The 17,301-nt window shown below is 37.9% G+C and overlaps 1 protein-coding gene across 1 annotated transcript in view; it reads right to left on the reverse strand.

Annotated features, from left to right (window-relative positions):
- Positions 1 to 17,301, reverse strand: part of RANBP9 (RAN binding protein 9) — an 88,663-nt gene that overhangs the window by 1,880 nt on the left and 69,482 nt on the right. The window contains exons 8-13 of the mRNA XM_036868308.1: positions 16,722 to 16,830; positions 14,994 to 15,184; positions 13,659 to 13,803; positions 10,279 to 10,400; positions 8,458 to 8,609; positions 2,362 to 2,473 (exon numbers count right to left, since the gene is read on the reverse strand). Of these exons, the coding sequence (XP_036724203.1) occupies positions 2,362 to 2,473; positions 8,458 to 8,609; positions 10,279 to 10,400; positions 13,659 to 13,803; positions 14,994 to 15,184; positions 16,722 to 16,830 (831 nt within the window). The remainder of the gene's footprint in view (positions 1 to 2,361; positions 2,474 to 8,457; positions 8,610 to 10,278; positions 10,401 to 13,658; positions 13,804 to 14,993; positions 15,185 to 16,721; positions 16,831 to 17,301) is intronic.

Below are 17,301 nucleotides of genomic sequence, written 5' to 3' on the forward strand. Positions count from 1 at the left end.
GTGGTTGGTTCTGAGGCCGCACATGGCGGTGGGAGAAAGAGAAGTTCCGGAAGGGACGAGGCAGAAATAAAGGGAGCAGGTTCCGGACTTAAAGGTGTAAGGGGAGGTGACACAGGATGAAGAATATTAGAATACAGATACGCAAGAAAAGATGCACACGCTGGTGAAAAGTGGTCTGTGGGTTAAGATTATTCAAGTACTAGCTGTTCTCTGGCAAGACGCTATTCAGCTAAATTCTGATTGTGATACATTTTTTTGTCAACTCTAAGCAGGAATGACTTTATAAACTAACTCTGCCTCAACTAGAATCAGGAACAATTTAATTTTTACATAAAATCAACATAACAGAATAAACAATGAAAAGGAAACCATCCTTTCAAAAATCTCTCTTGAAGGTTCACAGGGAAGTAACCTTGCTCAGAGGTAAGCACTTCATTACAGTTTTATTTTGGCCAAGGGAGGCACATCTGTAAGCATCTTTAAATTTTTTTAGCATATGAAACTCACAGGAATTACATACAATATAACTTTAAGCACTATTTAGAGATGAAGCTATATAATATAGCACAGTATTTATAAATATGCACACATACACCCACAGCAGTAAGTCTCATTACTTTTGCAGGAATTATATACATTTAATATAGTTTAAGCACTGTTTACAGCTGAACTACATAATACATGGCACAATATGTAAGAACACACACATCCTGGATAATGGTCCTAAGCAATTTACTACTGAAAATTTTAATTCCCCTGGAGAACCCAAGATTTTTAACTGTCGTAAGAAAACTTTTCACTTTTCAAAAATTCCTTCCAAGTCTGAGTGTTTACCTAGATACAAAGCAATTAGGGCTTCATGATTACCTATAATGTAGTCATTTCAAAAAGACAATTATAGTAAACCATTATTTGCCCTACAATCCCAGCACTGCTACTAAGTACACTTACTTTTACCAGTAAAGCTAAAAGAATTTCGTATAACCAAAGAAAATACACATTACCCAAAGAAAATTCACATTGAATTTGTATAAGAAAAGTATTAACAAAAAAAAACACTACTACTATTCCAGAACTTCAGTATTAGACCATAACACCATGAATTAATAATGAATTTCAGAAGGACAAAGCAGATAAAGGCCCAAACGTGAATACTTTTAAATTGCTTCCTTTACATTCCAGCCACATGAGCCTTGGCCTTCACTCCAAGTCTCTCTGTGTGACACTGATCCCATCTATCTAAGATTGTTTCAGACATAAACCTAACAGGGCCAAACAGCACAGAACAGACTTCTAAACTGGTAGTCCCCATTTTTCTTGAGGAATTACATTCTAAAAAGGTGAAAAATCGCTCTCATCTGAACTACCTCTGAGAAAAATTGCCCAGATATGAAAAGTTTTCTGTAAACAATCAACCCTATAGTTTATATATAAACGCACAAAATGTGCAGTTACCGAATTCATATAAAAAGTATTTGTTCAGGGGACTTCCCTGGTGGCTCAGTGGTTAAGAATCCACCTGCCAATGCAGGGGACACGGGTTCGATCCCTGGTCCGGGAGGATCCCACATGCCACGGAGCAACTAAGCACATGCGCCACAGCTACTGAGCCTGCGCTCTGGAGCCCGCGAGCCACAACTATTGAAGCCTGTGCGCCTGGAGCCCGTGCTCCGCAACAAGAGAAGCCGCTGCAATGAGAAGCCCGCGCACCACAACGAAGAGTAGCCCTCACTCGCCGCAACTAGAGAAAGCCCACATGCAGCAATGAAGACCCAACGCAGCCATAAATAAAGATTAAAAAAAAATTGTCCTCTGTTTAAAAAAAAAAAAAGTAGTTGTTTGGTACATAAATACCACAGTCCTACTCTGCCGTGAGTTGCTCACAGGAATGGCAACCAACCAGGGGGCAGCACATCCCAGTTTCTCACTTGGTGCTCCCCCTGGCTAAGCCCGCTGTTCTCCCCTTCCCTCCCTTTTTTACTTGGTAAGGGCATGTAGTTAAATATGCTGAACTTTGATGAGAATGTCATGTGTCTCCAAGGGTTGATGCTGACAGCACTCGAGCCCCATGGGAGCTGCGACACCGGTGGCTCGGGCCGGAAATGCTTATGTACACGTTGACACAAAAACTTCTGTCTTCCAGAATCACAAGATGCACCCCAATATACTGCTTTTACTCCATTTGAATCTATTTAATCTGGGACTGAGATACCAGAGGAAGTTTTCTATACTTTAAGGTCATTTTAATTTTTAAAATGTAAAAAACATTTCCCTTATGATTTTGCCAAAATATAAACGCCAGCACAAACACCATCTCAAACACTCAAGAGACCAGCCGACGTGCTTTCCGGCCTCACTCACCTAATATTGCGCTGTTCAGAGCAGAGCACACAGGTTCTCTCTGAAGTGGGTCAAGCTGATTTCCAACCGGGCTGTTCCAAGGGTCTGAATAGGCTAGTAAACTGAATGCATCCTGTTGAAAACAGCAATTTGGTTTTTAATTCAAACAGTTCAGCGACTGTGCTCACCATGGTTACACGTTGAGAGAAAGGTAAAATATGGCTTTAAGGCCCTAGACTAACACAAGCCCATTTACCCCTGTGACTAGGAGGCTATATATTTTTTAATAACTAGATTATGCAGCAAAGCCTAATTTGTTTTCATTTTTCTTGTAAACAGCCATTTTCATCATCTACCCCTTATCCCTACAACACATGCAGAACAGAAATAAAAAATGGAAAAAACTTAATTCCTGTGGAATGGGCTATATTACTGGTTAAAGTAAAGAGAAAGAGAAAACATTTGGATGCTTTACAATTGATGACCACTAATATGAATCTGACATTAAAAGGTTAGGACCAGCCCATGTATTTTTTTAAACAGATGTGGGAACTGGGCATATCTCACTGGATGTCATCTTCTCAAACTCAGTAATCAACAAAATAAAATTAAACTGGCTCCCCTTCAGGAACATTCAGTAGTTCCAACCATCCTAAGCCGCCCCTCCTGAAGTAACTGACACACAGTCTTCTTTTCAGACGATGGCTCTGTCTTCCTGTCGTCTTTCTGTGGGGAGCACATAACTACAGCGGTTTCAGACATTGGCTTCAAGTTAAGCTGCATCACCAGAGTGGCCTTGGGCAAGAACAACCTTCCTAAGTATCAGTTTCCTCATTTGTATAATGGGGATTATAAGAGGTCCTATTTCACAGTTTATGAGGACTAACTGAGCTGAACAAAATTAGTAATGTCAGCTCACTCTAATCTTTCAGTAAAGGATAAATTATTGTTTTGCCAAAAGTCAATGCCCTAATCCAGAGTAACAGTATGATACAGATATAGATACAGTTAGACACAGGACACCTTCCCAGTTCAGATGGCATACATGGAGAAGTGCTGAGGAAACCAAATCAGTGAATTCAGTAGCGTAACACTCAAAATGTTGGTCACTGAAAGGTGGAAGACTGAAATTCCTAAAGAATACCATCTCCCACGTGAAGCTGCTCCGGCACCCCTCTAGTAATCTTATTAGTGGGGGTAAGGCTTCCTGGTCAAGCCTGTTCTTGCCCTTGCTCATCTGAATTGGCCTCTACGTTGTGACGACTGGAGAACAACCGCCCATAAAGCAGAGCTGTGCGGCCTGAGGCTACAGACAGGGATACACGTGGCACCTCCACTGTCCTACACTGCTGAGTATCTCATTCACATCAGACTTCCTGCCACAGTTACTAATGAAAGTTCTTTGAAGAACTTATACTATTTTGAACCCCCTGCAGCTACTCACAGGTGCTAGTAGATACAAGGAGAAAAAAAAAAAAAGCTTCATATACCTGCTGATTGCAAGACCTGCTTCTTAACAGTATTTAAGATATTTTATGCATCTCACAAAGCTACTAGATTCTATTTCTGGTTCCCCCCAATCCAAATTTATTGATGGAGAAAGATTAATATCTGATATCCTGTGAAGCTAACTCTAATCAATCACATTATTTCTAAAGACTGAGCTTTGCTCAAGACTTAATTCACCCCACAACCATCTAATGAGGTACCATCCCTATAGTGCAGATAAATTTTAAAAGACAGACTAAAGAATCCGTCCAAGGAATAACTGCTACATAAAATTTTAAGCACAAAACTATCCTCTTGCGTCTACATCCTGACATGCTACCAAAAAGGTGAGATGTTGCAGTCCCAAAAGTCAAATCAAGACCATTCTGTCAAATACACCTTCTAGCATTTAAAACAAAATTCACAGAAAAAGATAATGATGGTAGTAATTTACTGTGCACTAATATTGTGTGAGGCAATGTTTCAAGCGCTAATGTGTATCATCTCATTTAATCCTCACAATAACCTTCGGAGGTGGTTACTACTATGCCCATCTTAGACGCAAACTGAGGCAGTGAGAGATTACCACCACACAGCTAGTACTGTACTTCTTTTAGGAAGATACAGTTTCTTTCTTTTAATTACCAATCTAAATATTAAGAGGAAAAAAGTCTAAAATTTTGCCCCCATATTTTCAGTATAGCTGAACAAATATTTATTGGACACAGACGGGGACCACCAGGACCTCATCACTGTTTTGAGGACTCACACAGTCCTATGGGGAAGGCAGACATGTAAATGATGTACCGTCTATTGCTTATTAACAGAGTGTATTGTGTCACAAGAAGCAATCACAGAAATAGGCTCAAGCTACATGGAAACTGAGGCTGGAAAGGAGAAAAGGCATGGTTGGAACCATGGGTAAGGGCTTAGATCCTAAAACACCCTAAAAATCGCACTAAAAAGCTTCCATTTGTTCCAATAAGGCAACAGAGTTTTACATAACGGAGTGATATGGATTAGACTTGATTTTAGATGGATCACACAACAACACTATGAAGCACAGCTTGCAAGTAGAGCGAAGCTTTAAGCAAGAAAACTAAAAAAACGCTTTAAAAAAAAAACCGGTTTACACGATCAAGTTCCCAGGAGTAAATATCTAGAACTTGGTCTTTCTTTACAAGGGGAATGAAATCAGCAAAGCAACCTTAATGTTTTAAATTCTGCTGTAAGACTAATTGGTGAGAGTAACCAAAGAAATGCAAATAAGCAATTTTGAGATAATGTTAAACCCACTAAAGTAGAATTAAGGTACTAGTGCCACCGGCACATCCCTTTATTACTGCTGATAAATTGGTAGACGTTTCTGGAAAGCAACACAGCAACACGTAGCAAGAGCCACAATAATTGTATCCTTTGACTCAATAATTCTATTTCTGGGACTTTATTCCAGTGGAATAATTTTAAGGAAGAAACAAAGATACATGTATAAAGGTGTTCACTAAAGCATTTTTTAAAAGGCAAATAGAAAATCTAAAAATAGAGCAATGAAAAAAAAAAAAATAAATAAATAAATAAAAATAGAGCAATGCTTAAATAAACTGATATAGCAACACACTAGAATATCATATAGCCACTTAAAAATAATTGTCAATAATGTATAGAAACTGGAAATACATTTTTTATGATAATAAGAACAATACAAATAGGGTAACTACAATTACCAATCAGATAAAACATATGCCCATGCGATTTAAGGCACAAAACTGAAAATACCTGTTAAATATCATGGCATTATGGGTTACTTTTTATTTTAGAAAAAACATTACTTCAGTGGGAATAATTTCTGAGGAAATGTGACATTTAGGTAGGATTCTCAAACTGTACTTACACTTGGCTTAAAATCTGTAGCAGTTTCTACACAGGGTGTGTCTAGAGTTACTGGATTAAGAGCTACTTGCAGCTGGGGCTGCTCGTTCTAACCTGACTCTCCCAATCCTCCAGCAGGTGCCCTGCTGCTCTGCGCAAGTGCAGTAAACAGCTGTTGAACAATTCAGGTAGCTCTCCTGGGAGCCACTGGCAGACTCAGGCAGGTAAGCAACAAACACAAAAACAACAGGAAAACAGGAAAGGAAGACCGAGAAAGTCAGAAAAAGGTCAGGAGAACCACGGCTGCAGCAGGACCCCCAGCCCGTGTTGAGCACAGGTGGGCCACCCCGAGGCCTGCAGTGCGCGTGCTACTCCACGACTGGGGAAGCAAAACACGCGTGTACCTTACGGCAACTTCGCTAAGTCTCACGCCAGCCTTAACCAAATCCTGTCTCTCTACACGTGTATGCATGCTTCAGAAGTCTGTGCAAATTCAAACAAAACTAAAGATAAAAAAACCCCTTTCAACCACCCATGACCTGAAGTGAAGAAGAAAAGAAAACAGTAATTTCTAAACCTTCTCAACCAGGGCAAAAAAAAAAAGTTCTCTTTGTGTTACCCTCAAATCCTCCAGCATTGTTCTTTAGGTACTTAGAAGCCGGATCCGCCACCCATCTTATCTCTTACCTGGATCAAGATACGTTTGGGGAATGGGAGAGAAGCAGCTCAGAGTGTTAAGACAATCTCTTGAAGTAGTTGGCATTTGCTTAGAAGTCAGAGGGACAAACTCAAAGCCATCCACATTCTTTAGATGATGAATTACATCTTCACTTAATTCAATATATAATCAAGGAATATCTTTGAGGATAGGCCATGTAATGCCATTTCCTGTGCTTCATGCAAATTAGAATCAAAGAATAAGCCATGGAGTGGAATGTTAAATTTTCAAAGAGGCTACATAAAATCATACTCCATTAGCATAAAGTATTAACAAGAAAACAGAGTCAGATGACCTGGTGTAAAAAAGCCTATGAATTCTTTTTTAAAAACATTTCATATCCCCAAATATCTCCTAAAACATCAGTTCTCAAAGCATGATCCAGGGACAACTGGGTCAAAGACCCTTTCAGGGTCTCTTGTGAGGGCAAAACTATTTTCATAATAATACTAAGATATTACTTGCTCTTTTCTCACTCTCATTCTTTCAAAACTATACAGTGGGGTTTTCCAGAGGCTACATGTGTGTGATATCACAACAGACTGAATACAGAAGTAGGTATGAGAATCCAGCTTATCATTTATTAAACCTAGCATTAAAGAGATTTACAAAAATGTAAAGCAGGGCCACTCTTCTCATTATGTTTGTTTGTTTATTTTAGGAAGATAAAATAACACTTTTATGAAAAATAACGACATTATTTTAAAATGAATTTTTAGTATTAATTTCTAGTAGAGTAAAATCAATAAATATAACTTATACAAACAAGAGCCCTTTGGGAATCTTTAATAGTTTTTGAAGTGTTTAGATACCAAAAAGGTTGAGAACCACTGCCCTAAAACAACCCCAGTACCTAGCAAAGAAGTTTCCCAAAGGGATAGCTTTGGATACGTGAAATAATAATAAAGCCTGAGAAGTTTCTTAGCACTGCTGATATCAGAAAAGATTCTCAAAGTTGTATAATAATGAAAATTCCCAGTCTGGAAAAATCCAGTTACGCATGCCTTTTTCTCTGGAGGTGTATACAGGTGGCTTGTTAACCCATCCTAGACTAGACAGGTGCTCTACTGAGGCTACAGCGCATGTAGCTGGGGTGGGTTTTTTTTTTTTTTTTTTGGGGGGGACGGATTTTATGCCATATTTAGCACTACTACGTGTTGCTCGCTGGCCCTCTCTCTGTTTAGGTCAGGAAGGGATGGCAGGAGTCTTGAGTCTCGCCCTCTCCTATACCCAAGCATCAGTGTCAAGGCCACTACATGCATCTCCCCTTCGTTTTTTGGGCTTATTTCAAAACATTCAGGAGAAAATATTTGTAACAAACCAACTTTTGAGCCCAACCTCATGCAGGACAAACAAAACAGAACAAAAAACCACAATGGCTAGGTTCATGTTTCACAGGTGTACAGGGCTGGTGGGACTTCTATGAACATGAAAAAAATCTCATCTCTACCACTAACTGCAATGCTGACTTAAGGTAGGCAAAGCTCCATCTTTAACTGCTACACAGAACTGTGGCTAACTTAATGAACTGTTTCCCTTTTCTCCATCTCACTATATCCAGTGCAGGCATCAATCCAGAAGAGACTTGAAGACGTGTTTTATCTCTTCTGTGAAAGATGACCCAACCCTTCACCAATCTCAAAATAAAAGCCACACATTCAATTTGCTGCAACCCTGAACAATCTCTACTAAAGTAAAAATATCTCAAATTTATAGTTTTATCAGCACACTCACATTTCTCCTAATAACTCTGCCAATTTTATAGCTGAGAAAACTAAGAAAGCAAGTTGACAAGGGGCACACAACACTGGTAAGTGGCAGAACTGAGATTTAATCTGTATGTTTCACAGAAGTCCAGCGCTCCTTCCAGCAGAGCAGGGCTGCCAAACCCGGCCACGCGTTCTCACTCTCGGCCGGGCAGGACGCCGGGGAGGAGCGCGCGTCCAAGTTTCCCAACAAGAGTTCCAGTGTTGCTCAATGTACAAAACTACATTTTCGTTCCTTTGACACATTTATAAGTTTTCAAGGGAAAACAAATTTACCTTCAGCATTTTTTTATTTGCTGTGTTCTTGCCACACTCTCTCCTCAGCTGCTCACTCATCGCTTGTAGCTCTCTTCCGAAGTGAATCATTCTTTCTATGGCGGCTTGACTTCCTCCACACAGCTGGCGTCTCAACTGGCTTGAATCAACTTCTGTAAGCGAAACAAACAGGTATTTTACTACCTTACATCTGGAGTACAATGGAGAAATGAACATAAACTGCTTACAACATTTTGGACGTTTCATTTAGTAACTACTTCCTAATATTTTACCTAAATATGCAGATTTTTAATTTAATGTGGACCTTTGTAGCTAAAAGGTATACTTTATCTAGGCCTCAAGAGTCTAGGATCCAATACCCAGCTTGCAGTTGAAAGTCAGGTGACAACCTTTCAGTGTTAGGATGTACATATGTCTCAGGGAAAATTTTATGAAAGGTTAATAAGCACGATTTTCTAAAACTACAGCAACATGAAAAAAAGAAAGAAAGAAAAAAGTAATGCTTCTCAGGCTACTTTAACTGACAAAGAACAGAGATAGAAGGTAAGAAAGACTAAATGACTCCAGTAAAAACACAGAAGACACCACATACTAATCAAAAGGGTTAATTATACTACTTTTAGAAAAATACTACTTTTAGGAAAAAATTTTACAGTGTATATCTTGACTGACAATAATCACTGATCAATAACAAACAATATAAGTCACTAATAACAACAACATTATAAATCACTAATGACGATGATAATAGTTAATGTTTACGAAGCACTTACTTTGTGCTATTAGCTTTTCACAGATCAGCTATGAGGCAGTTATTATTATACCCATTTTACAGATGAAGAAACTGAGGCAAAGAGCTCCTAAGTAATTTGACCAAGGTTACACAGCTAGTAAGTGGCAGTTGCAGAATTCAAATCCAGGTGATCCGACTCTAGAACTCCTGCTCTTAATCACTATGCTCAAATTACTCTTGGAATGTTGAGGTTGCTTGCTGATATCTGATAGAGTGAAGCTAGGCTGCCTTTTCAATCATACTCCTTGCTTGAAAGAGTGAATTATGCATTGGAACACACAATCCTCAACAACAAGGTGGTTGTGTAATATAAGTTTGCATTTATAAAGTAGTTTCTAACAATTTGAATAAGTACCTTTTAATCTCAAAATACTAAGAAATCTAATGTTCTGACTAATAAGAATTTATAAGCTTCAATAATTTTCACTCTCCAATTGATGGGAAAGTTTGCTGATGGTTTAACTTTTTGGTACAATTTACTACACAAGTTGTCAACAAAGTAAAATTATGCATGCTAATATATCTGTCAGCCACATAGTTCTGAGGGGGGAGGAGCCAAGGGGGTGTCAAATGTAGGCACCTACTGCCAGGCACTGGGCTATGCACAGTCACATATATTCACATTAAATGAATTTAAGACAGTTTGATTAGAACTTATAAAATCATCTCTACCCATTTGGCCTTTACTGGCTATACTGAAATAGGTGTAAAAACTTTTCATATCTCCAACCTTAGCTATCCTAAAGGATATTTAACACTAATAAGTTAGTACTCCTACATTAATGAAAGCACTACAGTTGTGCAGAAACAGTTCAGCAAAGAAGATACCAAAAAATTAAACTCTACTCTCTTTAGCAACCCACTCTCACAAGAAATTTTACGAGAAGTAATACGTATCACTATAAAATCCAATGGCTCATACATCTTTAAATTTGATTTATGCTCATCAGCTGTGAATCAGTACAAGTAAAAACATAACCTTGTAGTCATCATTTTTTATTAAAAATGTAAGAAATATCACTGCAGACCCATTTCGGTGTCACAATCTTCCATTTCGTGGTCATGTTTAGAGCTACCGTTTAGGAAACCATTGGATGAAGTTTCTCCAACTCCATTGGAGTAGTGATCTGTTTCCATGTCTACATCATTACTGAAAATGAAAAAACAAACCTAATTTTAGAAATAGCATACTTGCAGCTTAGTTTAAAATAAATTACTACTCAACTACAGAGCCTACTTATAAACTGACTTCATAAGGCAATAGCAATCTGGAAAAAAGGTATTTAGTTACATCTTGAATGTATTCAAAGCCAAATCTGTAGCTGACCTTTAACAAATCTGTACTCCTGGAGATAAGGGAGGAAAAAAAGTACACGTACTAAAATGTAGTGGTTTTATGACTTCCGATCAATATGGAGAAATCATTTTTCAGCACATATTTCCCACTATTTTTCAAACTCAGATCTGCTCTCCATTCTTTGTTAATCAACTCCTGCCCCAGAATCCCTGACCCTCACCCAAGCATTCAGTTGGCAGCGTGTAAGGGAAACCCTCCCTCTCAAACTACTCCTGGAACCCACCTCTCTTCACCTCTTTCCCCGCGCTCATACTCGAGTCGCTTCTAGACTATTTTTTTCATTAACGGCCTTGATGTTTTGGCATTTGTCCTCACTACTCAAAAATATACTCTTTCTCAAAGGCAAATAATAACCTGAAAAACTACTCAGTCTCATCCCTTCATACCTTCCCAGCACCCAACACTATTTTTCTCTCACAGGCTTTCTTATTGGCTGAAGATTCTAAAATATTGCTGAATCTTAATTTTTAAAATGCTGTTCTGGAGATACTTAGGGCATTTCCAATTCTCACCTACGTCACGTTGACGGAACGAATAGCATGTGCCGACAGTTCTACAGGGCCATGCTGAACTCGTCAATATTTGCCCTTCAGGTCCTTCCACACCCCAAGCAACAATATCTAACCATCCAAATTTCTCCTATGAAGATCTAGGTTATGATTATACAGCTCAGAAGGAAACGCTTGATGAAAATTTAGAAAATATTTAAATAAAAATGATCTTTTCTCATTAAAAAGGCAATGTCTGTAGAAAAAAAAAAACATCAAATGCAGATAAGCAAAAAGCACCTTATGCATAACGCTAGCAAAGGTAACCAATGGTTAGCTTGGGCGCGTGGGCACGCGTGGGTGCATGCATACTTCTATCAGTAAGACCTATCAGGGTAAAAAGGCACACAGAGATCTAGGAAGAAGAGGGCAATGGCCCCAGGACATTTTTGTCAGTCAGAAAGCTTGTTTGGTATCTTGATGAAATTTGAAAATTGATAAGAAAAATCAAACTTTAAAAATAATGTTTAAGGGAAATCCTTAAGATCGTAGCTTTTAGTGATCTTATTAATATACTAAAGTGCATTTTTCATAATCCAATATAATATTTGAGAGGGATACTTTCATTCACCACACATTTAAGAGCCTCTGGGCCATCCTCTGTGTTAGGTGCTAAGGATATAATGAAACAGCCCCTGCCCTCCAGGAGTGAACAGCCCAGAAAAAGCTAATAAAGTTATTATAGTACAGAGAATCAGTACTGTGATGAAAGTTCATCACAAGGAGTGACACAACATTTGGCGGGGATATAAATCAAGGAAAACATCCTGGAAGAGGAAACATCTGAAGTTGAGTTTTACAGCTTGAATAGAAGTTAGGATGGAGGAGAAGAAGGAGAGCAGGGAGAAGAGCATTTCTGATGGGGGAGTATAATGGAGAAAGCACAAGTCTAGAAGTCAGACATCCTGGGAAGCAGTCGCAGTTCTGCAGCTTACTAGTTACTAATTATTAACCTTAAAAAAAAAAGTCATTTACTTCTCTGGTACTCAGCTCTACATCTGTAAAATGGTTTTCACAGTTAATACCATCTTTGCCTACTTCACAATACCGCTGGTAAGGAAAGCCATTACCAACTAGAAAATAACTGTTACTGCTTAACAGTTTAAGGCAGTTTAGAAGCTTACTTTCTTCTATACTGCACACAAAAGAGGATGCCGTGTCATCAGCCCCTTCCGTTGAGCTTGCTTCCCTCAACTCAGGTAATAACAGGTCTCTTTAGCAACTTCCTGCCAGAAGGATAGTATTTAAGAGAAAAACTCACGAAGAAACTGCAATCCTACCCTCAAACTATGGTAGAACCCTCTAACAATGATAAAGTACTAATATACTATAAAGTACAATGATGTACTAAAGGCTTAATCTTTTAAATTTCCATACAAAAATTTCACTACAATATTCTAATCTTATATTTTCTAGTTATGTCATCTCTACTGACTACCCTGACCTCCTCAGCAAGACAGTCCGTTTTCCTACTGTTCTTCTCATACCATTTTTGTGGACTTCATTATCACCTGTACCACACAATACCATTACTTCAGTGCATTTTTATCATTTGTGACAGATAACCTGGAAATTCTGATTAATCTCCAAATTTGTGAAAACAGATTTTTACACATACTTCCTTCTCCAGAGTCATATTTCCATTAAGAGTCATGGTAAACATTAGGTTCTCTCTCCTTCAATGGGAGAATTTTGCACTGATAAACATTCCCCCAAAACGCAGTGTGACCAATCAATTCATGTTCTAAGACCAAACCAACATCAAATTGATAAAATCCATAAGAACTTGCTGTCACACACTAGCATTCAATTCAAATGAAACCTTTCGGTTTCATGAATAGTAAACCTGAGTATGTCATAGTATGCTGACAGAGACTTCTCTCAAAGCTCTTCAAGTGGAGACCATGCCTAGCAGTGTCTGACATCCAACAGGTTCTCAATACTCTCCTCACACTGTATGTTTTTACTAAATGACTTAACCATCTGTTATACGCAAGCTACTTAAATTGAAGATAGGTTCTCATCAAATATTTTTTGTAAAGTTAGTTATCTGGAACTCAGGAAACACTTCACACACTTACACCAAAAAACCCACACACAAAGAAAAAAAATAGTTGTAATTGTATCATATGTTAACTGCAGAGGTTAAATATACTATTGTGACTTCACTTGGAAACATAACAAGTGGCATGTACATAACCACCTGTACGGGTCTGCGGTGGCAGGAAGATGAAATGCAGAACCCTGGATGTGTCCCTATCACCCCACTAGAGGGAAGAGTGACGTAGAGGAAGGGGAAGGAACAGAAGGAGGAGCCTCCATGAACACTAGGAGAACAGAAAGCTTTGGGTAACTTACTCCCCACCCTTTTAACCTCTGGGGGCTTGGGAACTCTCAGACCCCCACTATGGACCATCTACCTCAATTTCTGCATATTATTAAAAATGATGACACCTATAATTAAGGTTATTTATAGTAACGCAAAAGCTAGGGATTTCATTACCTGGTGAAGTTATTAACTTGCTGTGACCTTGACATGTTTATACTGTTCAGTTCTGGTACATTCAAACTGGACGACTGGTGTTTACTATGGCAATACGACTGATGTGCTTTATTTGATATTACACCATTACTACAACTTTCAAAACCTGGGAAAAAAGAAAAAAACTTTATAATAATAGAAACAAACACATAAGGTTGTAACAGATGTACCATATTCTGATCATGTATTTAAGACTTTTATAATGCAGGAAAGTCAATGGACTACTTAAATAGAAAACAAATGGATAACTTCTTTGAAAGAACATAAGGATACTTAATTGTGAGCTGTCATCTCCTCCTATATTTATTGAAGGCTTAATTATGGGTCTCCTCCTATATTTATTGAAGGCTTAATTATGGGTCTCATTTAATCCTCACAACCCCCCAGCCCCCGCCCATGAAGCCCAGAGTTATCATAACCCCATTTTACATATGAATACACAGAGGCTAAGAATCTGTCCAAGCCTGACGTGACACGTGGTGTCAGAGGGGTGGTGACTAAGGACACAGACATGAGATTCACGCACACTGTGCAGGATGGTGATGTAAACAGGCTGAGAGGCAGCAACGTAGAAAGGTATATGTTGAGTGAGAAAAAGCAAAGGTGTTGCTCTACTCTTTGAAAGGACAGGAAACAGTATTTGACTTCTGCTTTAGAACGTTAAATGTACAGAGGAAAGATAATACCTTGGGAAAAACAGAATTAAAGAGACAAGCAAAGAAAAAAGACTGAGAAGGATCAGAAATAAACCTGCAGAAGTGATGTCATAAAAGCCAAGAAAGGAGAGAATTTTAACTAAGAGAACACCAAAGGCCTTGGTGAGTCCAGAAAAGGATAGGAGGAAATGAACAGGCAGAGCCGACTCTTGCCGGCAGCTTGGCTGGGAAAGAATGAGCAAGAGGCATTGGGTAGCTGGGTGTGCTGATCGGTGGCTTCAGACAGCGCAGCCATGTCAGCGCCTGTACAGTTATCCTTTCCTAACACACACAATTACCTTCTCATCACCGAACATCTCCGATTTAACTTCTAGAGACAACCTGAACGCCGCCCTTCATTTCCGGAGAGCCGTTAATCACCTGTTCTTAGAGACAGCCCGTCTCCAAGTCGCTTCCTGGTACTAAGAACACATGAATCTGACCCACCCACAATTCTTCCTCCAGAACATCCTGAGATCAAGTATACAGATGTGCCAAACGCCTAGCAGAAATGTCTAGATTTTTAAAAAAATTTTATTTTGGTTCAAAACCACGAAGAAGGATAAAAATTTTAAGATAATGTCGTAAGACTGAACCTCACCAGAAAAATGTGCAGCACTTCCTTTGCCTGATGCTAAACTGTGGACACTCATTCCGTGGCTGGGGCTCATACTTGGACTACTAAAAGGTCGAGGACTCACAGGGTAACTGTCTTGAGATTTTGGACTTCGGCCTCCCAAACATCGTACTTCGCTATCTGTACCATTCACCATTTCTATAAACTGACGCACTCTAAAAAGAGAAAAGAAAAATTTACTTACATGATCTTCAAATTACTGTTTGTTTATTTAATAGCAACAGATTTCTGAAAGGAAATATTTTAAGAACTTGTATTTATCAGTAAGTGTGGCCTTTAGATAGTATGCTAAAAATACTAAACATGGTTCCATATACTGTACTGCTTAGAATTCAGAATTTTCCAGAAAAATGAGAGTATATATAATGCAAAAGACATTGTATCGCCTTTAATCAAGATTTACTAAGAAAATGAAAATCTATCTGTAGCTATAATAAACAAACCAAAATGGACCTCATTTATTTTTAGCTAAAATAATCAAAATAATATTTGCACTTGGAAGCAAACCAAATAGTACATAAGAACATCATGTACTTTTTTTTTTAACATCTTTATTGGAGTATAATTGCTTTACAAACATGTACTTTTATATACATACCTACCTACATACAAAATAAGAGCCTAAGTCCCCAAGTTTCCTCATTCCTCTTAACCAAAACAGGCCACATTTAAACTTTGATTCTAAAGCAAGACAATTTTGACACTGGGCTTAGAATTTCTGGTGCTTAAAGAGTTTAAATCTTAAACCTAATAACACCTGAATTTTAAAATAACGAAGATTCATACGACCAATTAAAAAATGCCAAATTAGGATGGCTATTATTTATGAAAACAAAAACAAAGAAACAGAAAATAACAAGCGTTGGTGAGGATGTGGAGAAACGGAACTCTTGTACGCTGTTGGTGGAAATGTAAAATAGTGCAGGGCTACGGAACTGTGAGGACTAATTTTCAAAAAATTAAACACAAAGTTATCATATGGTCAACAATTCCCCTTCTGAGTGTATACGCAAAAGAACTGAAAGCAGGGACTCTAACATATATTTGTACACCCGTTATGCTAAGTGAGACAAGGCAGTTACCAAGGACAAATATTTTATGATTCCATTTATATGAGGTATTTAGAGCAGTCAAATTCAAATTTATAGAGACAGAAAGTAGAACGGTGGTTGCCAGGAGCTGTGGGGAGAGAGAGAAATGGGGAGTCAGTGTTTAATGGGTACTAAGTTTCAGTCTCGGATAATGAAAAAAGTTCTAGAAAGGGATGGTTGGTTATGGTTGAAAAACAATGTGAATGTACCAGAAACCATGTGAATACCAGAAAACTGTACATGTAAAAATGGCAAATTTAATGTATATTTTTGCCACAGTTTTTTAAAATGCCCCAAACTTACTATAAGGTACTATACAGGAGGAAAACTAGACACCCATCTTCTAAGTAAGATTTTCACGTTTTTAAACACGGGGATAGAATGACAGAGAGCAAAACACAAAGTAAAAGATGCCCTCTGCCTACAGTCCTCAACACACAAGCATATTCTATAACCTGTTACTTAAAGGTGCTACATTACAAAATTATATCCAAATATCTGAAACAAGGCAAAACAAAAATTAAAACTACTAAAGCATGAAAATAATTTTGATTATATAATACGCACATGTATAATTAATATAACATTTCATTAAACTCACTTTAATGTGAAAAGGAGATTGGGATTTCTTTCAAGTAAACTTGGGTATAACTGTTGTGTTGTTTCAATGGCTTCTCCCATTCTTCCTGCTAACACCAATTTCTGAATTCCTATTTAGAAAAAGAAAGCAAAAGATAAATTTTTTAAAAAAAGAATAGAAACAGAAACTTAGTGGACCCTCAAAAAAAATGTAGTACAAAATCTTTAAATAAATTATCATGATTACGTTCCACTTCTTTTTCTAACTCAGTTTCTACTTCAACGAAAATTTTCAGACAAATTAAAAAATTAGAAAAACAATTACTTTAATAAACTACTAAAAAACCCCACAAACTCACATACAAGTAGCACAGGAAAAATACCTGTTAAGCAATACTGATCTACTGAACACTAAAATGAAAAAGATGGGTACGTTATGGCATACATTGTGGTGATGATTTCATGGATATATACTTATCTCCAAACTCAGCCAGGTATATACGCTAAGTATGTACAGTTTTTTTAACATGTCAACCATACCTCAATAAAAGTGTTTTTTTTTTTAAAAAAAGACCATAGGAAACGTTAAAGAAATAATATTC

Source organism: Balaenoptera musculus, chromosome 11, assembly GCF_009873245.2.
Source record: "Balaenoptera musculus isolate JJ_BM4_2016_0621 chromosome 11, mBalMus1.pri.v3, whole genome shotgun sequence".
Lineage (NCBI taxonomy): Eukaryota > Metazoa > Chordata > Mammalia > Artiodactyla > Balaenopteridae > Balaenoptera > Balaenoptera musculus.